Source organism: Penaeus chinensis, chromosome 18, assembly GCF_019202785.1.
Source record: "Penaeus chinensis breed Huanghai No. 1 chromosome 18, ASM1920278v2, whole genome shotgun sequence".
In the NCBI taxonomy this organism is placed as follows: Eukaryota; Metazoa; Arthropoda; class Malacostraca; order Decapoda; family Penaeidae; genus Penaeus; species Penaeus chinensis.
In genome coordinates, this window is record NC_061836.1 from 33,311,078 (window position 1) to 33,338,577 (window position 27,500).

The 27,500-nt window shown below is 36.9% G+C and overlaps 3 protein-coding genes across 3 annotated transcripts in view; 2 read left to right on the forward strand and 1 right to left on the reverse strand.

Moving 5' to 3' along the window:
* LOC125034523 (WD repeat-containing protein 36-like) overlaps positions 1–2,814 on the reverse strand; it is a 2,942-nt gene extending 128 nt beyond the window's left edge. The window contains exon 1 of the mRNA XM_047626371.1: positions 1–2,814. This exon is cut by the window's left edge and continues 128 nt beyond it. Within this exon, the coding sequence (XP_047482327.1) occupies positions 38–2,713 (2,676 nt within the window). The 5' untranslated portion in view covers positions 2,714–2,814 and the 3' untranslated portion in view covers positions 1–37.
* A 2,377-nt stretch (positions 2,815–5,191) lies between these two features.
* Positions 5,192–6,526, forward strand: LOC125034674 (vegetative cell wall protein gp1-like). Its single transcript, XM_047626574.1, has 3 exons — positions 5,192–5,218; positions 5,484–6,166; positions 6,202–6,526. Exons 1-3 carry the CDS (start codon positions 5,192–5,194, stop codon positions 6,524–6,526), a joined length of 1,035 nt encoding a protein of 344 aa, XP_047482530.1.
* On the forward strand, positions 6,471–23,855 carry LOC125034540 (alpha-centractin-like). Its single transcript, XM_047626415.1, has 9 exons — positions 6,471–6,620; positions 13,915–13,979; positions 15,986–16,087; positions 16,236–16,335; positions 16,472–16,596; positions 19,131–19,265; positions 19,495–19,669; positions 19,956–20,192; positions 21,215–23,855. Exons 1-9 carry the CDS (start codon positions 6,573–6,575, stop codon positions 21,356–21,358), a joined length of 1,131 nt encoding a protein of 376 aa, XP_047482371.1. The 5' UTR covers positions 6,471–6,572; the 3' UTR covers positions 21,359–23,855.
* Positions 23,856–27,500: the final 3,645 nt, after the last annotated feature.

Consider the following 27,500-nt stretch of genomic DNA (forward strand, 5'->3'; position numbering starts at 1 on the left):
TACTATATTTCTTACAGAACATCATCTTAGAAGTTAATCAGTGCTGCATTCTTGAAATAAGAGACAAGAGAGAGAGTTTGGTCAATTTCCTCACACACATTATTCCAAGCTTTCCTTGAACACCTGCTAATGTTTCACAAATCTCTCGTACATTTCCATTACTCATAACATATTCTGCATGGAGTTTCAAAAATAAACTCAAATATCCCTGGACAGCTTCAAAGTACATATTTCTATCCAATGCAAACTTGATCATCTCCAAGAACTTGAGGAGGAGATCTTCTGATCCGCCAATGTCTGGATCAAGGCTGCGAATTTCTACCTCAATTCCAGAAGGTCCCATTTCTATCAACATTTTCAGGGATTCATGAAACTCGGCTGCTTTCAATTTTTTCCCAAAGTCTGTTAACACTTCAAATGATCTTGCAACTTTCACCTTTGTTTTATCACTGTCTGTCTTTTCTTCTGATGCAAATTTGAGTTCAAGTCCTGGAACGGTTGGCAAAAAGAAAGGTGCAGCCTTTGGAATCTTCACTTCTGTTGGCTTATTTTTCTTCTTGATGACATCCAAATTTAATAAATTCAACCACCTTGATGTAGGGAGTAATGCCAGTGTTACAAGTTCTTCAGATATTTGTTCAGGACTCTTGTATTCTTCATCGTCAATCTCTACTTCTTTGGGCAGCTCTTCTAACTCTTCGCCTTCTTTAGGAGGTAAATGAGATGCATCTGCAGCTGTTGATGGCAAGCCCACAGTACAGGCCTCAAAGTCTTGTGGTAGTGGACGAAGAGACAAGTGATGATAGCATCCTTGGTTAGACCAAAGATAAACTCCCAGCTGATCTGCATGGATGGTAGCTAAGAAATCACCGACTGGAGACATGGCCAGAGAAGTTGCTGGAATTGGCACCGAAAAACAATCTACACAAGCACTTGATGGAATGTCCCACGTCCTTACAGTCTTATCAAGAGATGAACTAATCAGCCATCTTGAATCATGACTGAATGAAATGTCTGTCACTTGGTTCCTGTGTCCATATAATCTACGAACTACAGTCTGCGTATCTACATCAACAATGTGTATGCTCCAGTCTTCCATGGCAATGGCTAAGAGTCCGGAATCTCGCTGCAACACCATTCTTGTTATGCATTCTTCTAATGCTAGTTTATGAACTTCTTCACATGAACTTAACTTCCACCACTTTAACTCTCCATTTTCACCTCCAGATACCACAAACTTATTTAGTCCATCTGCCACAACATCTCTAACTCCATCTTCATGAGCAACTGGTGTACCAAAGGTTCCTCTGTATATTCCAGACTGTATATTGTATTTATCTAAATGACCAGAATCATAGCCAATTATTACAAAACTCCCACAAATACTAAGTTCTACACATGTCCCAGTCACACGACGTATGGTCTTATCCTTAAAGCGTTCATGCAACAACTTGTGCTCTCCCATTCTCTGTTTGTCTATTGACCATGTCGTAACAATCGGTGTGCCACGGTGAACTGCTGCAAGACTGTCCCAGCTCTTTTCCCTTGTTGTTTCTGTTGTAAATTTAGTAATTGGAGGCATTTTCAAGGCTTCTGATGATGCCTTACTCCTCTTGGATGCTTTGCGATTGTAGGAGGCCTGACCCAAATTACTACTCAACACATTATTCATCTTATGGAAAATTCTCATGCACGAATCCTCACCAGCAGTAATCACTTTGCCTCCAAAACTTCCATGAAATCTAATTGAAAGGGGTGGGGCTGAGTGACCATCCCTGAACTTGAGCAGTCTTCCTCCTCTATCAAGCATATCAAATATCCATATCTTGACAGTATTATCCTTTGAATTTGTGACCATCAAGGGCTCATTTGGAAAACATGCAATGCCAGCAACTGTGCTGTCATGAGCATTACGTACCTGTGAGGCCAGTTTTCTCTCTTGCAAGTCCCACTGTGCAATATGCCCCATTTCACTTCCCGTTATCATTACAGGAAATCCATCGGTTCGGAAGCTAATGCCCGTCACTCTGCCCCAGTCCTGCTTGAATTCAACAACCGTCTCATCATATTTCAAATTGTGAAGAATGATCCTGCCGTTAGCTAACCCAATGCCTATGACATCCTGTGCTGGAGCCTGCTCCATCGTAACCACTTCCGACTCCCATCCTGCAAATGTGTACAGGAGCTTGCACGTTTTCAGGTTCCACAGCTGCAACTGCCCTTGCTTACTGCCTAACAGGATCTTGTTGAGGTAAGTTGCAGGGTGAACTATCGCCGAAATCTCAAAGGACTTGCTCTGGAAATCCATATCCAGGTGGAGCGACTCATCCTTGATATCCCAAACCCGCAGGTTATTCAGCCTGTCAACGGATATCAAGAGGGGACCGAACGGCAGCATGAGATGAACATCAGCTTTGTGGCCGACATACTTGTGCTTGATCTCCGTGCCACGACGCCAGGCATAGATCACCTTGTCGCAGGACGTGTAGATGTGGTAGGCGTCGGCACTGAGAGCCACAATGGGGCTCGGGTGAGGGTTACTCACAGTCAACAGAATGAGCTTGTTCCCGCTGTACGTGTGGAAGGAATTCCCGACGGCCGTCACGATCAGGTTCTCCTTCCGCCTCTCAATGTACCGGATCGCCAGAGGGATCCCGTTGCTCACCAGGCCCAGGGCTCTGTAGGGCGTGAAGATTCTGCTTCCTTCTGACATTTTAGACGATGCGGGTGAGACGTCCCACGGAGGAAGGCCGAGGAGCGAGGCGGCCGCGGACACGTGCGGCTCGGGTTTGTTTACAGGCCGCGTTCGAGACCTCGCATGCGGATTCGCGCGGATGGGAGGCAGACGCGGATTAGGGCTGCAAAAACGGGGGTGGGGATTATGGTCGTCATTATGTGTATTGGTGGAAAAACCCACAATGCAAAACTAGATTTATTTATAAGTGCATTGTCTGTTTTTTTCTACCATAGATCAACACGGAAGATTGTTAAACCATTCATAATTTGTATTCAGCAGTTTATTTTGGTCTAACATTAACATTTTGATTTAGTATAGTATTTTATTCTGGATGTCCGTCTGGTCTGCCCGAATTCACCCAAAAGGAAGATTATGAAGCGATAAATCCGCCTATCTATATTCCGATTTAACTTTTTACGATATTCACCTACACACAAACACTACATACACAAACACATTTATATATGGATTTATATATGTACATATATGTACATGTGTTTGTGTGTGCATATATATATATATATATATATATCTGTGTGTGTGTGTGTGTCTATATATAGATAGATAGATAGATAGATAGATAGATAGATAGATAGATAGATAGATAGATATAGATATATATATATAAACAGACAGATAGATATGTGCGTGTGTGTGTATGTGTGTGTGTGTGTCTATATATATATATAGATAGATAGATATAGATAGTTATATATATAAACAGACAGATAGATATGCGCGTGTGTGTGTGTGTGTGTGTATGTGTATATGTATATGTATATATATATATATATATATATATATATATATATATATATATATACGTGTATGTGTGTGTATATATACATATACATATATGTATATATACATACTCATATATATATACACATATGTATATGTGTGTGTGCGTGTGTGTGTGTATGTATATATATGTATATATATATATATATATATATATATATATACGTGTGTGTGTGTTTGTGTGTATGTGTGTGTGTGTATACATATACATATATGTGTATACATACGTAATTATATATATATATATATATATGTGTGTGTGTGTGTGTGTGTGTGTGTGTGTGTGTGTGTGTGTGTGTGTGTTGTCTGTGTATATATATATATAATTACACACACACACACACACACACACACACACACACACACACACACACACACACACACACACACACACACACACACACACACACACGTACACACCCACACACGCACACTTGCATGCATGAGCACACTTATGTATGTGTACATATATTAGTATGTATTACATATATTTTTATATATTCATGTATGTATGTATACTGTATGTGCTCATATATTTTTTTTCTGCGTAAAGTATATTCTCTAGTGTTAATTATTCACTATTTAGCAAACCCTGTCTCCACATCATAGACATTCTTTGTATGACGAGACGCGCAATTTTATTTTCATTTATTTTCATCTCTGAAGGGAAGGAAGATATATATGCGCATAATTAAAAAAAGAAGTAACGAAACACATCTGTACTGAATGAAGCTGCTTGACTTTTAGAAATAATTTTTGAAAATGACGTCAGCGCTTGAATTCCCACCTGTGGCCGGAAGCTGTCACGGAATATGCCAAGGGAAAGTGAGTCAGACACGGATGACACAGAGGCTTATGTTGTCTGTCATTTTAACGGGGTGTCAATTCTCCAAAGATATTTCTGCAACAGATCATTAAAATTCATGATAAAACCCGAGGAATGCTTGTGCGTGTGAATGAGGTGTTCACCATTCTCTGTGTTGGAATCAAAGAAAACTTATCTTTCATGGGTAACTAGAGTAAATTTAAAGCTCAAGATTATTGTATTCTTCTAATTAGTAACTACGGTTACATTTAAATTTCAACCATAAATGTCTATCTGGAATAAGAAGTAATATTTCTGAAGGATATTCATCACCTAAACACGGAAAAACGTTTTATTTTGGATGAAAGAGATCACGAGTGTTGAGTAGTCTATTTTCTAAAATGTGTATTAAAAACATTTCAATGTTTAACAAAAGGAATAATAAGATTAATGCATGTAATATTTGTAGTATATCAAATGATGGATTCATTACATTAGTATCTATAAAGCTGGATGTTAAAATTGATTTAACAATCCTCTATGTTAGAGAAAATTAGTTTCATATCAGTAGGGTAGGTCTGTGTTTTCATATTCTTTTTTTTTATTATTCCTTATTGTCATAAATGTGTTTTATAGAGTGTTGTGCCATGCAGTACCAATATATTTCTTGCAAATCACTAAAGTCAAAGATTATTTTAACGATGTAACTTAACTAATAAGAAAGGTACACATATTAGGCATCGTCCTCTTACAGCAAGACAGTAAATACAGAATGAAATACCATTTCCACATAACAAGAAGGGAGGTTTCTTATCATTACAAGTTACAGTATATCAGAAGGATTCCATATGTGTCAGTGGTTTATCCTAAACAGGGTATGACGGTCTTGTATCTGTCGCAAAGCTTGCATAGCAGTCACCAATGATTATTCTGTCCGCTCTAAATGGTTCATAGCAGTCGTTATAGAACCTCCCTGCCATTCGAGAGAGTCCTCACGAGTCTTCACATAATCTTAAATGCGTTTCGAAGATTGTACATCAGTCATTATAGAATCCCAGCCGGAGTCGCACCTCTAGACCCACATCTCAGTCTTTCCAGAGTACCCAAGGATTTCCAAAAGGCATCCAACAGGACTCCTAGCTAAAGTCGCGCCTCTCAGCCACACATCAATCTTCCCAGTGTCACGCCAGTCGTTCCAGCGTTTTCAGTGGCTTTCCAGAAGACCCTGCAAGAGTCACACTAATCTTCCAAGAGTCACACCAGCCACCTCAGCTGCTTCCCGAAGCACCCAGCGTCCAAAGTGGCTTCCCAGAGCACCCTACAGGAGTCACACCAGCCGTCCCAGCGTCCCCAGTGGCTTTCCAGAGCACCCTGCGTCCCCAGTGTCTTTCCAGATCACCCTGCAGGAGTCATATCAATCTTTCCAGAGTCACACCAGTCATTCCAGCGTCCTCAGTAGCCTCCCAGAGTTACATCAATATTTCCAGTCATTCTCGCGTCCCCAGTGGCCTCCCAGAGCACCCAGCGTCTCCTACAGGAGCCCATCGCCACCAGTGGCTTCCCAGAGCACCCTGCAGGAGCCCGTCGCCCCCAGTGGCTTCCCAGCGCGCCCTGCAGGAGCCCGTCGCCCCCAGTGGCTTCCCAGTGCGCCCTGCAGGAACCTGTCGCCCCCAGTGGCTTTCCAGAGCGCCCTGCAGGAGCTTGTCGCCCCCAGTGGCTTTCCAGAGCGCCCTGCAGGAGCCTGACGCCCCCAGTGGCTTTCCAGAGCGCCCTGCAGGAGCCTGTCGCCCCCAGTGGCTTTCCAGAGCGCCCTGCAGGAGCCCGTAGGCCCCCAGTGGCTTTCCAGCGCGCCCTGCAGGAACCCGTCGCCCCCAGTGGCTTCCCAGCGCGCCCTGCAGGAGCCCGTCGCCCCCAGTGGCTTTCCAGAGCGCGCTGCAGGAGCCCGTCGCCCCCAGTGCCTTTCCAGAGCGCCCTGCAGGAGCCCCTCGCCCCCAGTGGCTTTCCAGAGCGCCCTGCAGGAGCCACGCCAATCCCCCCCGTCGCCCCAGTGCCCCCAGCGCCCTCCGAGAGCAGCCTGCAGGAGCGCTTCCGCGGCGGCCCCTCGGCCATCCGAATCTCCCGCCGCGCCGCCACCTCGCCCTCCGTCAGTCGTGCTCCGGCGGTTGACGGGCGAGGAGCGCTAGTCGAGCACAGGCCCTGCGACCCCCCCCTGACCACGTTTCCTTCGCGATGGAGCCCTTCGAAGTCATCGTGAACCAGCCGGTCGTCATTGACAATGTGAGTGGCAGGGGTGGAGGGCGGGGAAGGAGAAGGGAAGAGGAGGAAGGCGGTGGAAGTGAGGAATGAGCAGGAGGGGGGAGGGCCGGGGCGCGCCTGTCAAGTGATCTCCTTCTCGATGACTCATCCTACTTCTCCTGTTTATTCCTAATTGTTCCGCTCGCTGCGTCTTCCCCGGGGGTTTCTCTGGGCCCCTGGGTGAGGCTGGGGTTGTGAGGTTTGAGGGGCAGGAGGCTTTATTGATCTCTGTGAGGTTGAGAGGGGTTGGGGACGCCTCATATGGGACGCCTTTATTTCGGGCTTTCTGAGGGAATATCGGTCGGTTTTGCTGTCGTTTTGGGTGAATTGCATCCGTAATTTTGTCCTAGGGGTGTGGGTTTGTTGTGTTTTAGAGTATGAAGGCTGGAAATGAGGTTTTTTCCTGATATTTGGCTCAATGTTATGGTGTTTACGAAGGCGTTCAGGGAGGCTCCAGGTGAAGCTGTTTTTGTTTTTGTTTTTTTTTTTGTTTTTCATTCGCGTTTCTTCAGGAGTGGTTGATCCTAATAGTATTTGTGGAAAGCGAAATTGGTTTATATGTCACTGTTAAGGCAGAGTTTCGTGTAAATAGAGCATATCTTGGGGAAAATTGTCATAATGGCTGCCACCTTGTAATGTTTTTATGATTTTTCATGGTTAGTACACTAAATGTTCCTTTTTATTGCATTCCATTATTATTTTTTTGTTATTACCATTCTCAATTGAGTTATTACAATTGATATTTCTTTTATTTATGATAATTTTCGAAAAAACAAACTACCTGCTGTTGCCTTTACACTCCGGCAAGGGCTAAAAACCTCGACCACACGAATTCAGGCATGAAAGAGCCTGGCCTGGCTTCTTATTTGAGGGTGATAGCTTTTCCTACGGATTTCTACCAGCCAGAATATTTATGGTGAAGGATTCACGACCATTGCCAGAGCACGAAGAACTGAGACTACTATATTGCTTGATCAGTAGATTCATGGGCTTTGAGAAGCAATTTTGGAATTATCATGATTTAGCCTGGGTTAATTTTTATGCATCTTGATATTTTATGTATCTTTTATTACTCATATTTTTTTTCCTCTGTTTTTGTGTGGTTTTATTCTGGATATTTAAAACTTCAGATACTGCAGTATGTTATTTTTTATATATAACTATAGCCTTGGAAATACAAATCGAGAAAGGTTAACATTGTATGGAAATAGTACGTGTGTGTAATAAAAGATTTTTGGACTATGACAGTGCTTTCAGACTTGAAAATAAAAAAAATTATGTAATTGAAGACATAGATAAAAAAAAAAATATATATTATAGTATATGAAATTGATATAATTCAAGATATAGATATAAAAAAAGAAAGAAAATAGAGCATATTTGCAACTGACACTCTTTTAAAGAGCATGTTTAATTCATAGACCTCTAAGGTTCATTTTACTAGAACATTTGTGTGGAAGAGGTTTATTGGCCGTGCCATAGCAACAAAGGCATGTAGGCCATGTCAGTCACTGGATACATATTACTAGGCTTTATTTATAGTTTGCGGTTGATATTCAGATATGTCCATTGCAGAGAAAGGCAAGAAATATTCCAAGTAATAGGCCTGTTTGACAGACATTCATAAAACTTTATCATCATCATCATTAGCATTATTTATTAGCATTATGTTCATTATCCTCCTCATTGTAAGCATTATTGGTATCATAACTAGTATTATTATCATCATTCTTTTTGCTGTGTCAGAGTAATGAAATGTTTATCATAAATAGCCTGCTGTACAGATGTCAAATTGGAGAATAGCCAACCCTGCACTACTGGTAGATCAACTAATAGGGGTTAAATCAACTTCAGGGGCTAAGTAACTTCATCTTCAGTTTGATATAACTTCACAATAAAACTAAAAGGTCATCAAATTCATGTATCTGATTTTTGTATCATATCCTCTTTATGTTCATTAGATGCACTGCAGAAACTATAAAGTATAGAAGGCATTACAGTCCATACTGCATGGCTGTTGAGTTGTATGTAAATAGACCTTGACAGAGCTCTTTTTGGCAGAAAAGCTATATTTTGTTTGAAGTGGTGATGTATTTATAACGTGAACCACTGGTGCTTCATTTTCTCCAGCTATCAAATGAGCAGTGAATAAGCCTACAGTAACAAGGATGCATTGCATTGTTCCACCTTTTTTAACCTATCATATTAATCATGAGTATATTTTGCACTTATTTCTACTATGCACATATTTTACATACAGTGCTATTCTTACTGCAGCTTTGACCATGTTTCATAGTGTCATTTCCTTCAAAAAATCTTTATTATATCAAGAGGACAAGGACTTTAGTGCTTGCGTTCATTATCAATTTTGTAAACAAACCTTATTGCCTCAGTACCACCCCCCAGACCATAGTGTCCGTAGTAGCTACAGTGTTGTGCCATTCACCATATACTTTTTATGCCATTAGTAATTATACATTTACTATTTTACTCTTATTCATAAATTGATAATGATTCTTATTTTTGTGTTTATTTTCCTATTAATATATAAATATTCTGAAATAATTATAAATATAAACAAAGAAAGGGCACTATTCATTTCTGATAATGATAAATTTGGAAATGACACAAAAACTTCAGACTCTTTTCTCTCACTACGTTAGTGTACAAGTTGTCTTCAGGATTGTCGGCTGAATGCAACTTTGACTTTTGTTGGGACATCTCTGAAATTTGTTTACTTTTTGTATTTATCTGCTTATATATTTTTTTATCCTTTATATTTTGTACATATTTATATAAATATTTATATATATATTTATATATATTTATATAATATATATATATATATATATATAGATATATATATATATATATATATATATATATATATATATATATATATATATATATATATATATATATATATATATATATATATATATATATATATATATATATATATATATATATATATATATAATATATGTGAATGAATAAACCTATTATAAACTAGTTACTTTTATTTGTCAGACTTCTGTAGTATTGAAATGGGATGTAGGGAACCACATTGATGTTGACAAATGTAAAAAAAATATAAATTAGAATGAATATCTTCCCAATACAAGAGAGGTATTTAATCAGTTTCAAATATATGTTCATGTATTTCTTACGAAGATATATTAAAAACTGGCTACATACATCTCTTGTATTGTTTAGATATTCATTCTAATCCATATCTTTTCTATGGGATGTGGTGCACTTTATCAATTTGCCAATTTATGCCTAGCTTGTTCATTATTTAAGCCACCACTTTGGGCTCCTTATCATTCTCATGCATTATTTATAAGCAAATAATTGAGCATTTTAATATTTCCACCAGCAACTAATTGTGACACAAGCAAATAATATCACTATTATTGGAGAAAGACAGACTCCCTCTGACAAGCTAATGATGTAGCCTATGTTATCGCCTGTATACCCTTTTCCTTGATTTTCGGAATATCTTACATTATCTTATAGTGCTGTTACTGATGTCTATAACATTATAATACTTATAATGTCTATTATAAAAATAACACGATCCATATTAATAGCATTAGTAAAAAATGCGTTGTTCTTGCCAATTCAAAGAAAGGTGAAATCAGGTAAGGTCACAAGTTCTACTAATTGACTTTTTTGTGGCTAAGCACTAGCAGAGCCATTTATGTGCAGTGACATTTCACACACACACAAAAAAAATTAAAATGATCACAGCATTTTCCTGGCAGCTTTGAATTTTGCTTACATATACACGGCTCCACAAGTCATTGCTGAGAATTTACCAGGGAAGATTAGAAGCTTGAAAAGAGGTTCAGATGTAGTTGGGACACTGAGAAGCATGGAAGCCACGTGTAGGCCAGTGGTGGGTGTGCGAGGGTAGAAGTAACAATATCATGCTCTGTATTTTGAAATAATTAAAGGAGCATTCTTAACAATGGTTATGGCCAAACAAAATCATCATCTTTACCTTATTTATATCTGAATAAAAGAATAGCCTTTTTGACGAAAGTAATCCTAATAGCTCCATGATGAGTAACTTCTGGATTACATGGTCTTTGTTGTTTATGTCCAGTTATCCTCAGAGAACAGGAACTTGTGTTTTGCAGCAATTTCACAGACCTGATATTTGGTTTACTGATGCCAAGGATTTATAACTGTGGGAAGACCCCTTTCATGCCCCTCAGTATTTACCAGTCAAGGGCTCAGATGAACAGGAGGGGCCTTACCTATAATCTGTAAACGCTTATCTGTCGGTCAATCAAACGACATGTGATTGGATAAAGAGGTCTAGGAAGCAAGTAATATTTTGTGATTTGAACCGTCCACTGGGGCTTACTTATTTACCCCATTTCTTAAATTTTAGGAAAGACCTGTTTTTGCTTCTGTTACTGCTGTTAATGTTAATGAGTTGTAATAATAATGTTGATAGTATTATTAATGATAGCAATAATAATAAGATTGATTAAATAGATAATGTAAATGATGATGATAAAAAAATTATAATGATTTTGAAAAATGATTTTAGTATTAATAATGATGGTAATGACAATTATAAGGAAGATGATGATAATTATAATGGTTACAATGATGATTATGATGATAACAGTAATAATAATAATAATGAAAATAATAATAATAATAATGAAAATAATAATGATGATGATGGAAATAATAATAATAATAATGATAATAATAATGATAATGATAATGATAATGATAACAGTGAAAATAGCAACAACAATGATAATGATAATATTGGTAATAATAGTGATATAAGCAACAGTATAGCTATCAATAATAGTAATGATATAGGTAAGTAATGACAATAAGGATAGTAATTATTGTTAAGAAATAAAATACAAGGCATTGAAATCTGTCAGGCTTAGTAATTGATTCTCATAGGACTTGTGGTGCCATCTCTATGTAAACAAAATTAATAAAACAAAACCACAGTAATTGCGTAAGTACATGGCCATCAAGGAATTAACTGTCATTAGGGTATTGTATAGAGATAGATTATCAGAATTATGTATTTAGATATGCAAGTGGCAATGGATAAGGTATGACTTGCTGTTAATCTTATGCAGTTATATTAGTTATTCAGTTCTGCCGCTTTATCAGTGACATCTACTTTTTTATTGTCGTCAGAAAACTTGAAATCTCTATTTATTGGTAGGTATACAGTATATTGGATAATAGGGGAGATAAAAAGAAGGATATTTAAAGGTTGAACCAATTTAGACAGGCCAACATCAGAGTAGACTGCGTAAAAGATACATTTTCAACCCAAACATTCTTACTCCATGCTTGTGTTCTGAATAATTAATGAGCATTACTTACATCTGCTGCCTATTGTTTGTGCAAGTTGCAGTGAATCTTAAAGTTGAAGCATTTTGTTAAGATTTTATTTGATGTTGCATTAGTACATATATAGTAATATTCACAGTAGTATGTATTTAGTACGTGTGATAATTCAGGAATACCTAGAAAATACCTGGTAGCTTTAGTCTTTTATAGGAAAACTGAGATCCCATGGAAAAGGCTGATTACCCCTTCAATAGTGGGTGGCATAGCAGTATATCCTTGTAGGAAAGGGTGGTGGCATAAAATTATGTTCAAAGTATTGGCAGGTGGAATTTTGCACCTGAGAGATGTACCTCCCTGCTCTGTTCCTGCCATTTAGGAGTTAAATCAAGGACTTCATTCATTTTTGGGGGGAGTTTTTTTGTAAGGGCTATTCTCCATTTATGTACACACGGTAAGATAAGTACCAGTGCTCTGTATGCATGAATCATTATGACTGCAGAAAGAAGTACAGTGAAAAGTAGTGGCCAACTTAATACATATTGGTAGCCTTACACACATGACTGGAACCTGTTGAAACAACTTTTCATTTTGTATGTCTCTTATCTTGATACAAACTGATACACTCTGGCCAGTCAATCAGAGTGCAATCTCAGTTATGGATTTATACTTTCATTAATCACAAATTGTATCGTGTGTCTCTTGATATGAAAATCATATATAAAAGAAAGGACATACTAAAATTTCAAACATGTCCAAGTTACATGATGTGGTATTGCTTTGGTATGTTGCATATCTTTGAAATCATCCTGCACTGCTATGATGTAACCTGAGAGACTCAAAAATATCAATGGAAAAGTGGTATTGATTTGTTGATATATTGCTGGCAGTAAGACAAGGAATTATATTTGTTAACTATAATAATCCAGTTGTGTGAGTTTCGGACTCAGTATGAACATAGAACTCACTTGCAATGGATACAATAATGTAAAACTTCAAGCAATACTTCTACTCTTCATTGTATATAACAAGAGAAAGAGGAAAAAAAAAAAAAACTTTGGCTGAACCTGAGTATTTGAAAGTTTCCACAGCCTTGTGAAAGAAAGAGTAGTGTGTGTAAACAATGTTATTCACACAGAAGTCCAGTATTTTTTCTATATGAAGCTTGCTTAATTATTTGCTTCCAATTAAAATTCATACCAGCATATTAAGTACTTTGATAGGTTTCTGTTCATGTTTTTTCAAAAATGTATATTTGTATGTTGTAGGGACCATGGGGCATCAAACAATGTACCAAAGTATTAGGGGTTTTAGACTGCTAGAAATAAGCATTATAGATTTCAAAAGGACAGTAAATACAATTGATGGTCAATATTGATAACGCTGTAACCCTCAGCATGTAAACTTCTTGCCAATGTGTGGCATGTTTTAGGTCTAGAATTATGAAGCAACCACTGAGTGGCTTGAACCATATGAACAAGCCACAGGCAGGCAGGCCAACCCTCCCACAACATCAGTGGTTGCCTGTACAGAAGGAAAAGTAATTATCATGGATTTTAATATGCCCCTGTATCTGTATGTCCTTACACTGTCTTTTGAAGTTTCCTGCTACTTCCAGGTTGTTTTTGTGAAAGATGTCTCATTGGTAAATTTTATATTTATTGTATTCTCAAAATTTGTCCTTTTTTAGCCTGCTAAGAGTATTCATTATCTTGTAATTATTCTGTCTGGAATTATTGTATCCTGGACTCCATATTTCATCTTATTGATAGTAATTTTTTAGAAGGACTTGTTATAATGTTTGAATTTCATATACAAATTACAAGTGTATCTCATTTTCCTCCTTAAGGATTTGTCAATGAAAGGTGTGTGCGTGTGTGTGTGTGTGTGTTTGTGTGTAAATTTGATAAACTGACTCCTACATTTTTTTCAGGGCTCCGGTATCATCAAAGCAGGTTTTGCCGGTGATCACACTCCAAAGTGCCACTTCCCAAATTAGTGAGTAGAGAATAATAGTACATACTGTTGGATCTATATAAAGATATATCAATTTTATGCCATATCACTCTGATATGGCATAAAAGATGTTCAGACGTTGTGTGTAATAGTAATTAGTTGTTAGAAAGAGCAATTAGTAACCTGTTTAGTGAATATTTCTGTTATATAGGTTCAGAATTGTGCAGGGAGACCCCTACATATGATGTAAATTTTTCAGAGAAATAGTTTTCTAATCCTTTGATATTAGTTTGTTGCTTTTTGATGAGGTATTGATTTTGTAATGATAAGATATGAATTGAGTTATCTAGAATAACCTCATTCAGCGTAAGATAAGGGAAGGGCTCTGAATGGAAGGTTTTTCTTTTCTTTTTTTATATGGCTAATGGATTTGAACTTCTGATAAGTATTTTGCTCCTAAATGTACAAATAAACTGTTCACTGAAATGGATAAATACAAGATACAGATATTTGTTTGTAAAGAAATACTTTATTTCTTAGAATTATTGTGAATTATTCAAATTAGTTTTTTGTTACCGGTATTACTTTTGTCAACATAAGTAAAGAAGAACTTTCATATTTTTTTATTGAAGATGGGATATAAGAAAAGTTAATACAAAAAAGAAAAAAAAGAAGGGAGAGTAAATCACCATCTGCTTTTAATAGTATTTAGCAAACAAAGAAGAAATATAGTGAAAGGAGAGTGTCAAGAAACTGGGAAATTCCTGTGAGTAATAAAAGGATATTAATTATAAAAAGAAAGGCATGGGTTGATTGTTAGGCGACACCACATAGTAGGTAGCAGGTGGTTGCTGCACTGGTGTCAGGTGTCACTCAAGCACACCTGTTGACGTAATTTCTTTCTGATGCTTTTCATTCCAGTTACTGCCTTGCTCATTAGTTCTTGAGTATACTTCTGGTGTTTGTGTTGGCAGGAGATGGAAGAGCTTCCTTTGAGTAAATTGTCATGGGGATGTGATTGTATTTTTTCTGAGATTTAGAGGGAATTTTCTCTAACTAATATTGAACACCATAACTGTAATAACACCAGGATTCGAGATATAGGAATATGATAAATAAACTTATTTGTGGCAGTCTATGTATTTTTTGATGAGCTACCAGTAATGATATTGGTTCCAGATGTTATTAGAGGAAAAGGTAACTAAGATAACCAAATGTTACATTAGGAGAGGCATGTTGCCAAGTATACAGATAGTATAATTGGTCATATTTAATGGTAGAATTATCATTGCAAATTTGAATCACTTGTGTGTGTATTCCAGTTATAAATAGTAATGGTTTGGAATGGGATTTTCTTCTCTATTTTTTTCATTTTTACTTTTCTTCTTATCCCTGTCATTCTTATTGTCCCTTTTTAACCCTCTTCCTTTTCTCTATTTGTCACACTTTTTCTTCCACTTCCCTTACTCCATCCTCCACCTTTATTTACTGACATTCTCCCTTTATCCCTTCCACATCCTCTGATTATTGCATTTTCTCCTTTTCATCTTCCATGTTCCTCCTCTTTCTTAGGGCACCAAAGACCCAATTTTCACTGGTTTTAAGTGCTTGAAGCTTGCAAGACATTTTACAAAAACGAAGTGGTGGCTGTGAAAAGTGTTATATTTCTGATATTGTTATTTTCATTCAAATTGTTTATCACAAATTAAACTGCACAGACATCTTGAAATACAAGTTTTCCAAATGGAGCACTTGATGTTGTATGCTTCTTTTCTAATGCTTGCTCCATAATACAGACATTTGTATTAGTGTAGTTTTGAGGTTATGGTGAGCTGATCTACCATGTTTTTAGTTTGTTCTGCAATACTTATGATTAAGTGATTATCATTAGGCTGCAAAAAGCAATATTGGTTCCCATGAAGCAGCAACAAGTAAAATCAACTTCACCATATTGTAAATAGGTGGTGTTGATATAATTGATACTGTTGCACATTTCCCTGCTTGAAACTTAAATCCACAAGCTGATAGGTTGAATTTCTGCTTGACAGTGTTGGCAGACCAAAATATGAAAGAGTGATGGTTGGAGCCCTAGAAGGAGACTATTTTGTTGGCCCAAAAGCTCAAGAACACCGTGGTCTCTTAGCTATTAGGTGAGTGTGATTTTCTTATTAAAAGAAATTTGTCATTTGTAAACAGGCAGCAGCATCTAGTGGAATATAGTTTGTTGATATAGAGGTTTGGATCTTTTTCTTGTAGTAGAATTTGTTATTTTTGTTATATAAAATACTTCTTTGGCAGCTACCCTATGGAACATGGCATTGTCACAGACTGGAATGATATGGAGCGCATATGGCAGTACATTTATAGCAAAGACCAGCTTCAGACATTTTCCGAAGAGGTAATTGTTCCTGTTAATATTGTTATGTAGCATAAGCACTTTTGAAATGGAGTTACCCATTATGGTTGCAATTTTGTCCTTGTTAATTTGGTTAATTAAGAATAGATTCAAGTACTGACCCACAATTTACTTGCAGCATCCTGTACTACTGACAGAAGCTCCCCTTAATCCACGAAAGAACAGAGACAAGGCAGCAGAAATATTTTTTGAAGCTTTCAGTGTTCCAGCACTATTTGTTTCAATCCAGGCAGTTCTTAGCCTGTGAGTATACAAGTGACAGATTTTGTTTTAAAGTTCATCATTAATTGAAGTTTGTTTTTAAAATTCAGTATCTGTATGTCCTTTTGATATTCAAGATCAATTGAAGCTCATTTTAAAGTTTAGCATCAGTAAAAGGTAATTTTAGATTAGGCTGACTTAGGTGTTAATTTATTGTGTTTACATTCTTAAGAACAATATTTTACCACTTTATCAGTCAATCATTTCACCTCTTATAAATGATTATCATCAAGGTTAATTTTATAAAGAAATAAATAGGCCTCCCTGTCAAGTGAAGTTTGCATCAAATTCATCTACTGTCTTTTAACCCCTAAGCACTGTAAAACCTCCTGCTTGTCTGTTCCCCAAGCCACAAAAACGGCATGATTTTACATTTCAGTAATGCAAGCATTTGAAAAGCTCAGATTTGCATACCAGAAAATATTTTTCGGTTATTATAAAAAAATGAAGTGATTATTTAGATGAAGATATAAGTATCTAGATGTATATATTGTAGAAGGAAAAAGATATACTAAATGTGTGGCTGAGGAATGTAGGTTGAGGAGAAGATCTAGGGTTTACCTGTATGAAATATGTAATTTGGTACTAGAATTTATATATTATTTTTATTTATATTTGATTCATGAGTGGTACATATAATGAAACTACATATAAACCCCTATGACTAGATGACTTGACTATCACATCATGAAAAAATTTGTCTCAAGGGGCATGTGATGTGATCATGCTGTCATGGGAAATTTTGGCTACGGGCCGAGGGACGCGAACTTGCCGTTGTGAGTGTCTTGGCTGAAGGTCAGAGTGACAGGAAAGACTCACCAAGAGGGTGATTAGACTCATTTGGCGATTTTGCATTATTCCCATCAGTAAACGAGCATGGAATGTAAAGTCCTTGAGCTATGTCTGGAAGAGTACTCGCTCCATGGAGGATGCCATTTCCATAATACAGGTTGTATTACAGAAAGTTGAATATTACGAAAAAAAATTTGAAAATGAAACATAACAAAATGTTAAATATTTTTCTTTTTCTTTTGCACAAAGTTAGACTACCTAGAGAGACGATATGGAGTCTATGTAAAGAAAACACTCTATTACCATCTGGATAATGCATATCAAATGATAGATATGGACATTGGAAAATAACAAAAAAGCTAAAAATGCTTATGCATAAGAACTAAAAAATAACATTTGAAATAGGAGGCATAGAGTCTTGTCACCACACACAAGTGTTCATTCACATTTGCCCGGCCTACAAACTGTGCTCCCGGCAGAGCGACTGCGTAAGCCTAATGCCTGGATTTTGGGACGTGATTGCCATGAAGCAACTGGAGCCAAGGGGCTGCAGCCCCTTGGATCTGGATGATCGATCTGGGTCAGGTGGATTGGAAACACTTGCCATAAATGCACACACCTCTTGGAGGATGATTAGGCTCATTTGGTTTTAAGAAAGGGGCTTTTGCATTATTTTTATCGATAAATGAGTGTGGAATGTAGTGTGTGTGAGCCATAACTGGAAGAGCACCAGCTGCATGAAAGATACCATTTCCATGCTCAACATTTTATTCCTGGCCGCCATGACTGGTGCTGCAGGTTGTATTACAGAAAATTGAATATTACGAAAAATTTGTTATTTTTTAATATACAAATAATAAATGTTACTTAGTTATTATTCTTGCACTTATTTATAGACTACCGCGAGAGATGATATGGAGTCTGTGCAAAGATAATATTAGCATCTGGGTAAAGCAAAGCAAATGACATATATAGACAGTGGAAAAGGACTAAAAAGCAAAAGTCATGATATAAAGTAAATTACTAATAAAATGATCAAAGTCAACTTCTAGAAAATAATATTGATAAAGACTGTGAAGATGAAGAATTGTGAAGTATCAGTCGAGTGAAGTGCTAAAGGAGTGAATGTTCCTGTCTAGTGTAGTAAGAAGTATAGCAATTTATTCCCCCCCCCCCCCCACCCCACCCCACCTTTTTTTTTCTTTCTCTTAACCCAATGGCGCCGGGTATAGCAAATGAAAAAAAACTCTACGCTCTGGCGAACGGCGGCAGTGCGCCGACTCTGAGCGCGTGATATCGGTCCCTCAAGCCGAATCATTGCCTAGGGGCGTTTTGGCGCGGCGCCGCTGCGGACAGCCGCACGCCGCACATCGTGCGTATTGTTATGACGGCGATAGCCGTGACCCGTCGCCATTGGGTTAAACAGTAGTTATGCTTTTAACCTGTATCTGCTGGGCCATACTTACAGCCATCGTAACAAACTTGACTCATTATGCTGGTTATGACTACAGGCATCACGATGTGCTAGTGAGCATTGAGCGGCAAGTTCCGTTATATGTAGCGGACTCCTGGGCCAAATGGCTGGATGGTTGCCAGAAGTCACTGGAGTCAATGACACCAAATGATTTTTGATACCGTCATGGAGGGGTTAAACATGCATGGTGTTAACATGAAAGGTGGTGATGACATAGCCATAAAGTCATGAAATTAATTGATTTCCACAGATACGCCTCAGGAAGAACGACTGGGGTTGTGTTGGACTCTGGTGATGGAGTAACTCATGTTGTTCCAATCTACGAAGGCTTTGCTTTACCACATTCCATTATGCGGGAGGACATTGGTGGCAGAGATGTCACACGGTAAGGCCTCGTCTAGTCAGTCTGACCTTCTTTGCTTTTTCCCATTATAGTTGGTTATGATGTTAAGTCATTTTTAATGTCATTTATACTATGATATAATCTAGAAATGGGTCAAGTTGATGCATGATTTTTCTTTTTTCTTTCTTTTTTTAAATAGGTCATATATCCTAGCAATGGTGGGTCTTTTGCTTCAGTATTTATTGTAATAGTTTCTTTGATTAACCTACAGGTACCTAAAACTTCTGCTACGAAAGGAAGGGCTGAACCTGTATTCTTCAGCTGAATTTGAAATTGTTAAAATGATGAAGGAACGAGTGTGTTACTTGGCCTCAAATCCACAACGGGAGGAAACTGTCGACACTGAGCGATTGTCTTATGTTCTACCCAATGGGGCAACAGTTGAAGTGAGTGTGCAGCCTAGATATTTCCTTTTCAAACTTAAAGGTGAAATGATAGGAATATGAATGTACTATATATGATAAAACTATAAATTGATAAGATTGCAAATATTATTTGTTTATTTATTTATTTTTTTTTTTTTCTATGAATTTTTTATATATATATATATATATTTTTTTTGTTTAGCTATCTTACTTTTTCACATCCCCTCATCCATTTTTATAATTGATGTTACATAATTTTGAAAAAGAAAACCGTTTAGAATACTCTAAAATGTTTTCCATCTCCCAGGTTGGCCAGGCCCGATTCAGAGCACCAGAGGTCCTCTTCCGACCAGACCTCATCGGAGACGAGAGCGTAGGCATCCACGAAGCCCTTATTTGTGCAATTCATAAATCTGACATGGATCTCCGAAAACAGCTTTACCAAAATATCGTCATCTCTGGAGGATCGACCTTGTTCAAAGGATTTGGCGACCGACTTCTCTCCGAAGTGAAGAAACTAGCTCCAAAGGACATCAAGATTAGGGTAGGTTATTTTGCATATTTGATAGATTTGAGATGTCTTAAGCAACACATCCAATTGCAGTCTCTCATACTCTGAGATGGGAGGGAATTTCGGGGAATTCAATTTAAAAGCAGTCTGACACAAAAGTGAGGTTTTGAACAAGATCTTTTCATTATAACAAGGTTTATGTTCAGGCACTTTTGAATCATTGGTAGATGATAACATTGAGGTTTTGATTGGTTTACATTTGGTAATCACTTTTGAGTCTAGTGTGAGTGGTAGAGAGACCCCGAAAAAGAACTGGTGCAGCTGGTGAAGCTAGTAAAACCATGATGAATGGTAAAACACTCTTCCGTGTTGATACTATTTCTATTATAACAAAACCTCGTGACAACATATATTCAGTAAAAGATTAGAATGAATGCCTCCTGATATGTTGTATATTTTAGTTTAACAGATTATTAAGTACTAGTTTTCCTGAATCTTCTCACAAATTACTCTGCAAGAATGGAATATACCCTGGAAAGAGATGAAGATATAGTTTCAAGATTTTGGTTCCTGAGCCATTTCCAGATGTCTTGCTTGCCATCTTATCTATGTTCTGAAAGATCAGCGAGGCAAAATTTAAAAAGCTATAAAAGTATGATATCCATTCACATTTGTCCTTCACTTCAGTTACATATCAATGTCTTGTGCCAGGTTGCCAAGCTTATGAGAAGTAAAGCGAGTTTCAGGCTTAGAACTATTTTTTAGCCATATCTGGAATTTTTTTTATCTGTTATTTGTTGCACTATGAAAGCATTAGAATACTCCATTTCAAGGTATCTGAGGAGCTTTAAGTATATAGGATTGTAAAAAGAGAGGCAGGACTGTGTATCAGTAGTGTTTTGAATGAAGAAAACATTCACATCTTTAGAAAGGATATTTAGAACCCTCCTTCCTTTAAGATCTGTTTAACACCCATTTTCAGGAATCTACATTTTATAAAGTGTATTAGCTTTCATGTAACCTTTTTTAATTTGTTTTTTCTCCTTGATTTACAGATCTCGGCACCAGCTGAGCGCCTATACTCTGTTTGGATTGGAGGATCCATTCTGGCATCGTTGGACACCTTTAAGCGCATGTGGGTCAGCAAGCGTGAATATGAAGAGGAAGGTGCACGAGCTGTTCATCGGAAAACTTTCTAGATATGCATAGGTTGTAAAATATTCCTGGTATTCAGGTAGAGAGTATATATTATGTTTGTTTCACAGAAATTAAGTGTCCTGTAGCCTTTTTCTGTTAGGACTTCAAGACCACCAGTCCCCCTCCCCCCCCAAGCTTTTTGTAGCTGAACGAAATAAAAATGAGAAATAGGCTAGCCTGTAATTTCTTTTTTCTTCTCTATATTTTGAGTGATTAGAATACAGTGAAGTTTAAATTTGAAGAAAATAGTAATAATTAATAAGCAAACAGTGGTTTATTTGATCTACTGTAAAGATGAATTACATGTAAAGAGAGAAGGTGCTGAGCAATTCATCACAAGCTTTAGGAATATTTATCATCGATACATTTGTAGCGTAATATTCAAAATACTTTTGGATATTTTTTATGAATGCCCCTCCCCAACAGATCATGAGAGGAAGACCCATTTTAAAGCATTTTTAGTGAATGTACATTTCTTTGCCTTTTAAGTAAGTCGCTGAATTTTACTAGCTTTGCACCAGTATGGATGGCAGTCTCTTTGTGTCGTTTTTATTGATATTTGAACGTAGGAAAGGGCTACACTGAGCCACTACATTGGCTTTTTTTTGTTTTATTTTTATTATCACACTGCAGGTTTCTTATCTATTATTTTTTCATTGTTGTAAATAGTAAAAAGTATTCTAGGTTATGTGGTTGCATTTTTTGGGCAATTCAACAAGTAAGAAATAATTATTAGTTTCAGAGACAGCTACATACCTAGATAACACAGAATGAGAAAGCATTTTTGGAAGTTTTTATTATTATTATTGTTATTATTATTATTATTATTATTACTATCATTATTATTATCATTATCATTATCATTATTATTGCTATTACTATTGTTTATTATCATGTGCAGCTTCTTTGGTCACCTTTAACAAGTCACGCATGTATGGATATTTCCAGAGAGACAGTTTGTAATGATTCGGCCAATCACCGCATCTGTAATGATATGTATGGGATGATGTGGTTTGCAAGGTGGTCCATCAGTTATATAAAGTGCTTTAAAATAGGTCAAATTTTGGACTTGTACTTACTAAGCACATCATCAAATACCTTATGGTAGAAATTGTTATTGTAAGAATTTATTGTCATAAGTGTTATATATATGTTTATACTAAAATCATTAGCAGTTGACTTTTTGGTACTGAATAAAGACATACTAGCGCAACTATTAGGGTATGGCATTTCCGCGATGCCAGAAGTCCTCTCCAACTGTTTTTAGTTGTGTTTCACATGGAGTAGGGTTTCTTTGTAAACAAGCTGTGAATAAGGCAGTGAGCTATGTTATAACCACAGTAAATTATTCAACACTTTTATTTATTGCTTCTGTGCCTTCATAATAAGATTTACATTCATTGCTTATGTGAAACCAAAGCAACATATTTCCTTGCACAGACTTCATTTTCCAAATAAAAAAAGAAAAGAAAAAAAGCCTTGGTGATTGCTATGCCTTATGTGTTACTGGTAACACCTTACTGTGTTATTGCTTCATATCTTATGTAGGTCTAAATACCACTTGCAGGTGTAAGTAGTTCTTGTGAGGTGGTTTTCACCTTTACCGGTTGTTTAAATTCTTAGGGCTTTCTCCATGTTTTCCTAAGCTCTTTGTATGGTGAAAAGGCAGCAGCTTTGGGCACAGTTTCTGCCTTGTTACAAATTTTGCTTTTGTCCATTTTGTTTTGTAATGAATCAAGTAGCTTTAACTAGATTTTCACTTTTTTTACTTTATTACACCCTTATTTATTTCTCGTATGAATTGATAAAGGGAGTTGTTTTAGCACTGAGTTGATATTGTAAAAAATGTCTTGTCAGTGGAAAGTGCGAAGTTTGGAATCAAGAAGGATTGTTAGTATTTTGCCCCAAAGCACAATACTCTTATTCTGAGATCTAGTGATCCTTATTGTTCCAAATTTGATACTGATGAACTTCATACTTCATGCTGAAACTGTGAATTAAACATTTCCAATATTTCAAGATTATTTTGTATCTATAATGAAGTCGATAATCACTAACCAGTGTCCTTTCATTGTCCGTTCTTTTCTGCATGGGTTTGATTATGAATATTGTTGTTTGGTTGATTGTTACCATTAATTAAGGTTAATGAAATGTAATGCTAAGGAATGGCAGTGTAACTGAAAGCAATTTAAAAAGGGTTACCAAGGGAAGAGCTTTTTTGATTTGCATTTTTTTCAAACCATATTAGAAATATGTGATACACAAATTGCCTGTGAATATGTGCTGACACCTAACCCAAGATCACAAGAGAAAATTTCAAGTCATTTGCTTAAATAACTGTGACATGATTACTAATATCTAGCTTACTTAAGAGCTGCTAGAGGTTGCATGAAGAATCACTTTAAAAACTTCAATTTTTAAGAATTGTTTAAGAGGACCGTTATTTTTTATTGTTTATTAAATTTTTATATTATTTGAAATAAAAATCACGAAACTTGATTTTATATTTTATTTTGCAAAAGAAAATCAAAATACACAAAATGGCAAGTTCTAGATTTAAGCAGGACTTCCATTCTCTTGTTTTTTACCCTGATTGTAAAATTTTCTTACATTAACCATCTATTCTTCACTTTTATTCAATGGCTACAACATTATTTGAAGATGTTTTTCCTCAAAGCAATGATACTCGGTTGGTTCTGGAATCAGACCCCCCCCAAAAAAAAAATCCCTTACTCATTGTTGTCATGGGGGACTTGGGAGATGGAGGATCATGCATACCTTGAATCTGAGCCTTTGCTTCAACAGATTTCTTTTCTTCTCCCCCTTTTTCCTTCTCTTCATCCCCTTCTGTTCACTTATCATAAATGTTGTCATTTTTACCCTTTTTGCCACAATGCATTATCATAATTCTATACTTTGGCCTCAAGCCCCACCCTATCACTGTATTTGAATATGCTGCTAATGACCTTAGATGTTGACACAGCGGAAAATGGTCAATAAATGCAATACAGAATCTGGAATTTAAGTAGTGTGAGTTATGAATAGGCATAACATGTCACTGGCAAAGGAACAGTGCTGGATTGACTATTCGGTAAGTACTGAAAGCACATGCTTATGGCAGTGATGAAGGCCATTGCCACAGAGCGCTGCTACCATAGACGTAGCCATCCAAGTTTAGGAAATTCGGGTGCTATAAAAGGACCTAGACACCATATTTCAAAACCAGGTTTGTATAATATTTGCTTTATGTAATTACACCCTGTCAACCAGCTTTCAAGGCTTCATGAGACAGAAATCATGGTTTGTTGTTGAAATGGTTGTATATAAAAATGAACCAATCTGCGCAGTAGGTGACCAAACCCAAGCATCTTCAAAAAGACAATAATTATTGCAGTAAGACACATGGGGCCGCCATTTCCCCCTCCTGCAGGTCTTGCCATCGCATTTACCTGTTTTCTTTCCCTTCGCCATTTCATTTGTCTCTCTTACTTTCTCCTTTTTCTCCTCCTCTTCTCCTTCTCCCTCTCCTATTCTCCTTCTCCTTCTCCTCCTCCTCCTCCTCCTCCTCCCCCCTCCCCCTCTCCTCCTCCTCCTTCTCCTCCTCCTCCTCCTCCTCCTCCTCCTCCTCCTCCTCCTCCTCCTCCTCCTCCTCCTCCTCCTCCTCCTCCTCCTCCTCCTCCTCCTCCTCCTCCTCCTCCTCCTCCTCCTCCTCCTCCTCCTCCTCCTCCTCCTCCTCCTCCTCCTCCTCCTCCTCCTCCTCCTCCTCCTCCTCCTCCTCCTCCTCCTCCTCCTCCTCCTCCTCCTCCTCCTCCTCCTCCTCCTCCTCCTCCTCCTCCTTTTCCTCCTCCTCCTCCTCCTCCTCCTCCTCCTCCTCCTCCTCCTCCTCCTCCTCCTTTTCCTCCTCCTCCTCCTCCTCCTCCTTTTCCTCCTCCTCTTCCTCCTCCTCTTCCCTCTTCTTCTCCCTCCTTTTCTCCTTCTCTTTATCCTCTTCCTACTCCTTCTCATCCTCATCCTTACCCTCCTCCTTTTTCTTCTCCTTTTAGTTCTCCTCCTTCCTCTTCCTACACCTCTTTCGCCTCTTCCTCCTCCTCCTCTTCTCACATTTCTACACATTTACATATTTACACACTTACACATGTATATAGATATATTTACATAAATATCTATCTATCTATCTGTATATTTATCTCTCTATATATATTATATACATATGTAAACTTACATATACATATATAATATATATATATATATATATATATATATATATATATATATATATAAATATAAATAAATATATAAATATATATATATATATATATATATATATATATATATATTAGTGTGTGTGTGTGTGATGTATATGTGTATGTTTATGTATAACTGGACATATATGTATATGTATGTGTGTGTGTGGAATTCATGTCAAACAAACTGCAAGTAGAACAACGAAGGGAAGTACAGGAAAACACACGTGTGTTCTTCTGTACTTCCCCTCGTTGTTCTACTGGCATATATATATAGATACATATATATTTATGTATATATATATATATATATATATATATATATAGAGAGAGAGAGAGAGAGAGATAATTTACATATATACATGTATATACATACATATATACATAGATATATACATATATATGTATGCATATGTATAGTATATGTGTATATATATGTACATACATACATATATATATGTATATATATATATATATATATATATATATATGCATATGATGTATATGTATTTATATATGTATATGTATGTGTGTATATATAATGTATATAGATACATATGTATATATCTATGATATATATACATATACGTGTGCATTTATGTATATGTATACGTATACTTATATATGAATGTATACATGTATATATGCACATGCGCATATATGTGTATACATATATGTATATATACATATATGTGTATGTATAAATATACATATATATATATACATATGTTTACACATATACATAATTATACACATTGTTATACATATACATATATACAGTATATATATACATATATGTATATGTATATTTTGACTTTTGATCATTTTTAGTGACTAAAGAGTAACTGGCAACACACCTATTTTTTCTCTTCGAAATAAAACATATGTTTTATAAATTTCAGAAAAAATATATCTTACTATGGCAAATTAATAAGTTCTAATGAGAAAGTGCAACTCTTATCAACAATTTGATTATTTCGATTATATGATACGAAACAATAAAAAACACGTTTTCGCTCATGCAAGGGATAACATTTTTTAAAACCGGTAAACAAAAATAAGTTGTCATTTTTTCTCTCAAAAGATGCAAAACAATAAAACAAATATTATCTATTACCTCAATCACAGGCAGGGATAAGTCGCTGTTATATTTCTTATAAATTTCATTAGGATATACAACAAATTATTATATCAAAGTGATCACCTCTGCTGACGTCACAAAGTAAAAGCGCGGGAATATTGCAACCTTTCAAGGCCCCATGATTCGTTTCCAAATAAATTAATTGTCTAATAGTTACCAACACTAAATAAATATGATGCATTTGGAAAAACGGCTACCTATTTGAACATCTATAAACATATGTGACACAAAGGTAGCGCCATATTGCAAAGGAAGAAGAAACGGAAAATTCTGAATAATTGTGCTGAGTAATCATTCTGAGTAATCACTGTCTGGGCGAATTTCAGTAAATATTCAAAGTTCCTTCGCTCGGCCGATCCCGACGGTATTGGTATCGACAGATTCCTCTCGCCCTCTACAACCCTAATAAATAGAAATCATGCCGCGGACCCCCCCCCCCCCACACACACACACACACACCCAAGAGACCCACATTTTCGGCCCTGATAGCAGGGTAGGGCATAGTACCAGGGAAATTACGTGTAAAATATGAATAATGTACAGAAAATTGGTCAACATATAGTCAAGTGTGTACCTCTGTCCTGTCGTGCATACGAGGGTGGGGGTGGGGGGCCGTTGCCTCCCATGGGGGGGGTCGCAGAGGGTATCCCCCCTTCATGAAACAATAGAGTGATTTACTAGAGTGACGTATTTCGTGTATATTATTAATATTTTCCCGCAATTTCACTGGTACCTTTCATGCCCTCCCCTCCTATCGGG

Excerpts from the sequence above, each read along its gene's own strand:
- LOC125034674 (XM_047626574.1), top strand. The coding sequence starts at position 5,192 with ATGTGTCAGTGGTTTATCCTAAACAGG. Across the intron at positions 5,219-5,483 it reads AGTGGTTTATCCTAAACAGG|CTAAAGTCGCGCCTCTCAGC; the intron begins GTATGACGGTCT and ends CAGGACTCCTAG. Across the intron at positions 6,167-6,201 it reads AGAGCGCCCTGCAGGAGCCC|GAACCCGTCGCCCCCAGTGG; the intron begins GTAGGCCCCCAG and ends CGCGCCCTGCAG.
- LOC125034540 (XM_047626415.1), top strand. The coding sequence starts at position 6,573 with ATGGAGCCCTTCGAAGTCATCGTGAACCAGCCGGTCGTCATTGACAAT. Across the intron at positions 6,621-13,914 it reads AGCCGGTCGTCATTGACAAT|GGCTCCGGTATCATCAAAGC; the intron begins GTGAGTGGCAGG and ends CATTTTTTTCAG. Across the intron at positions 16,088-16,235 it reads CGTGGTCTCTTAGCTATTAG|CTACCCTATGGAACATGGCA; the intron begins GTGAGTGTGATT and ends CTTCTTTGGCAG.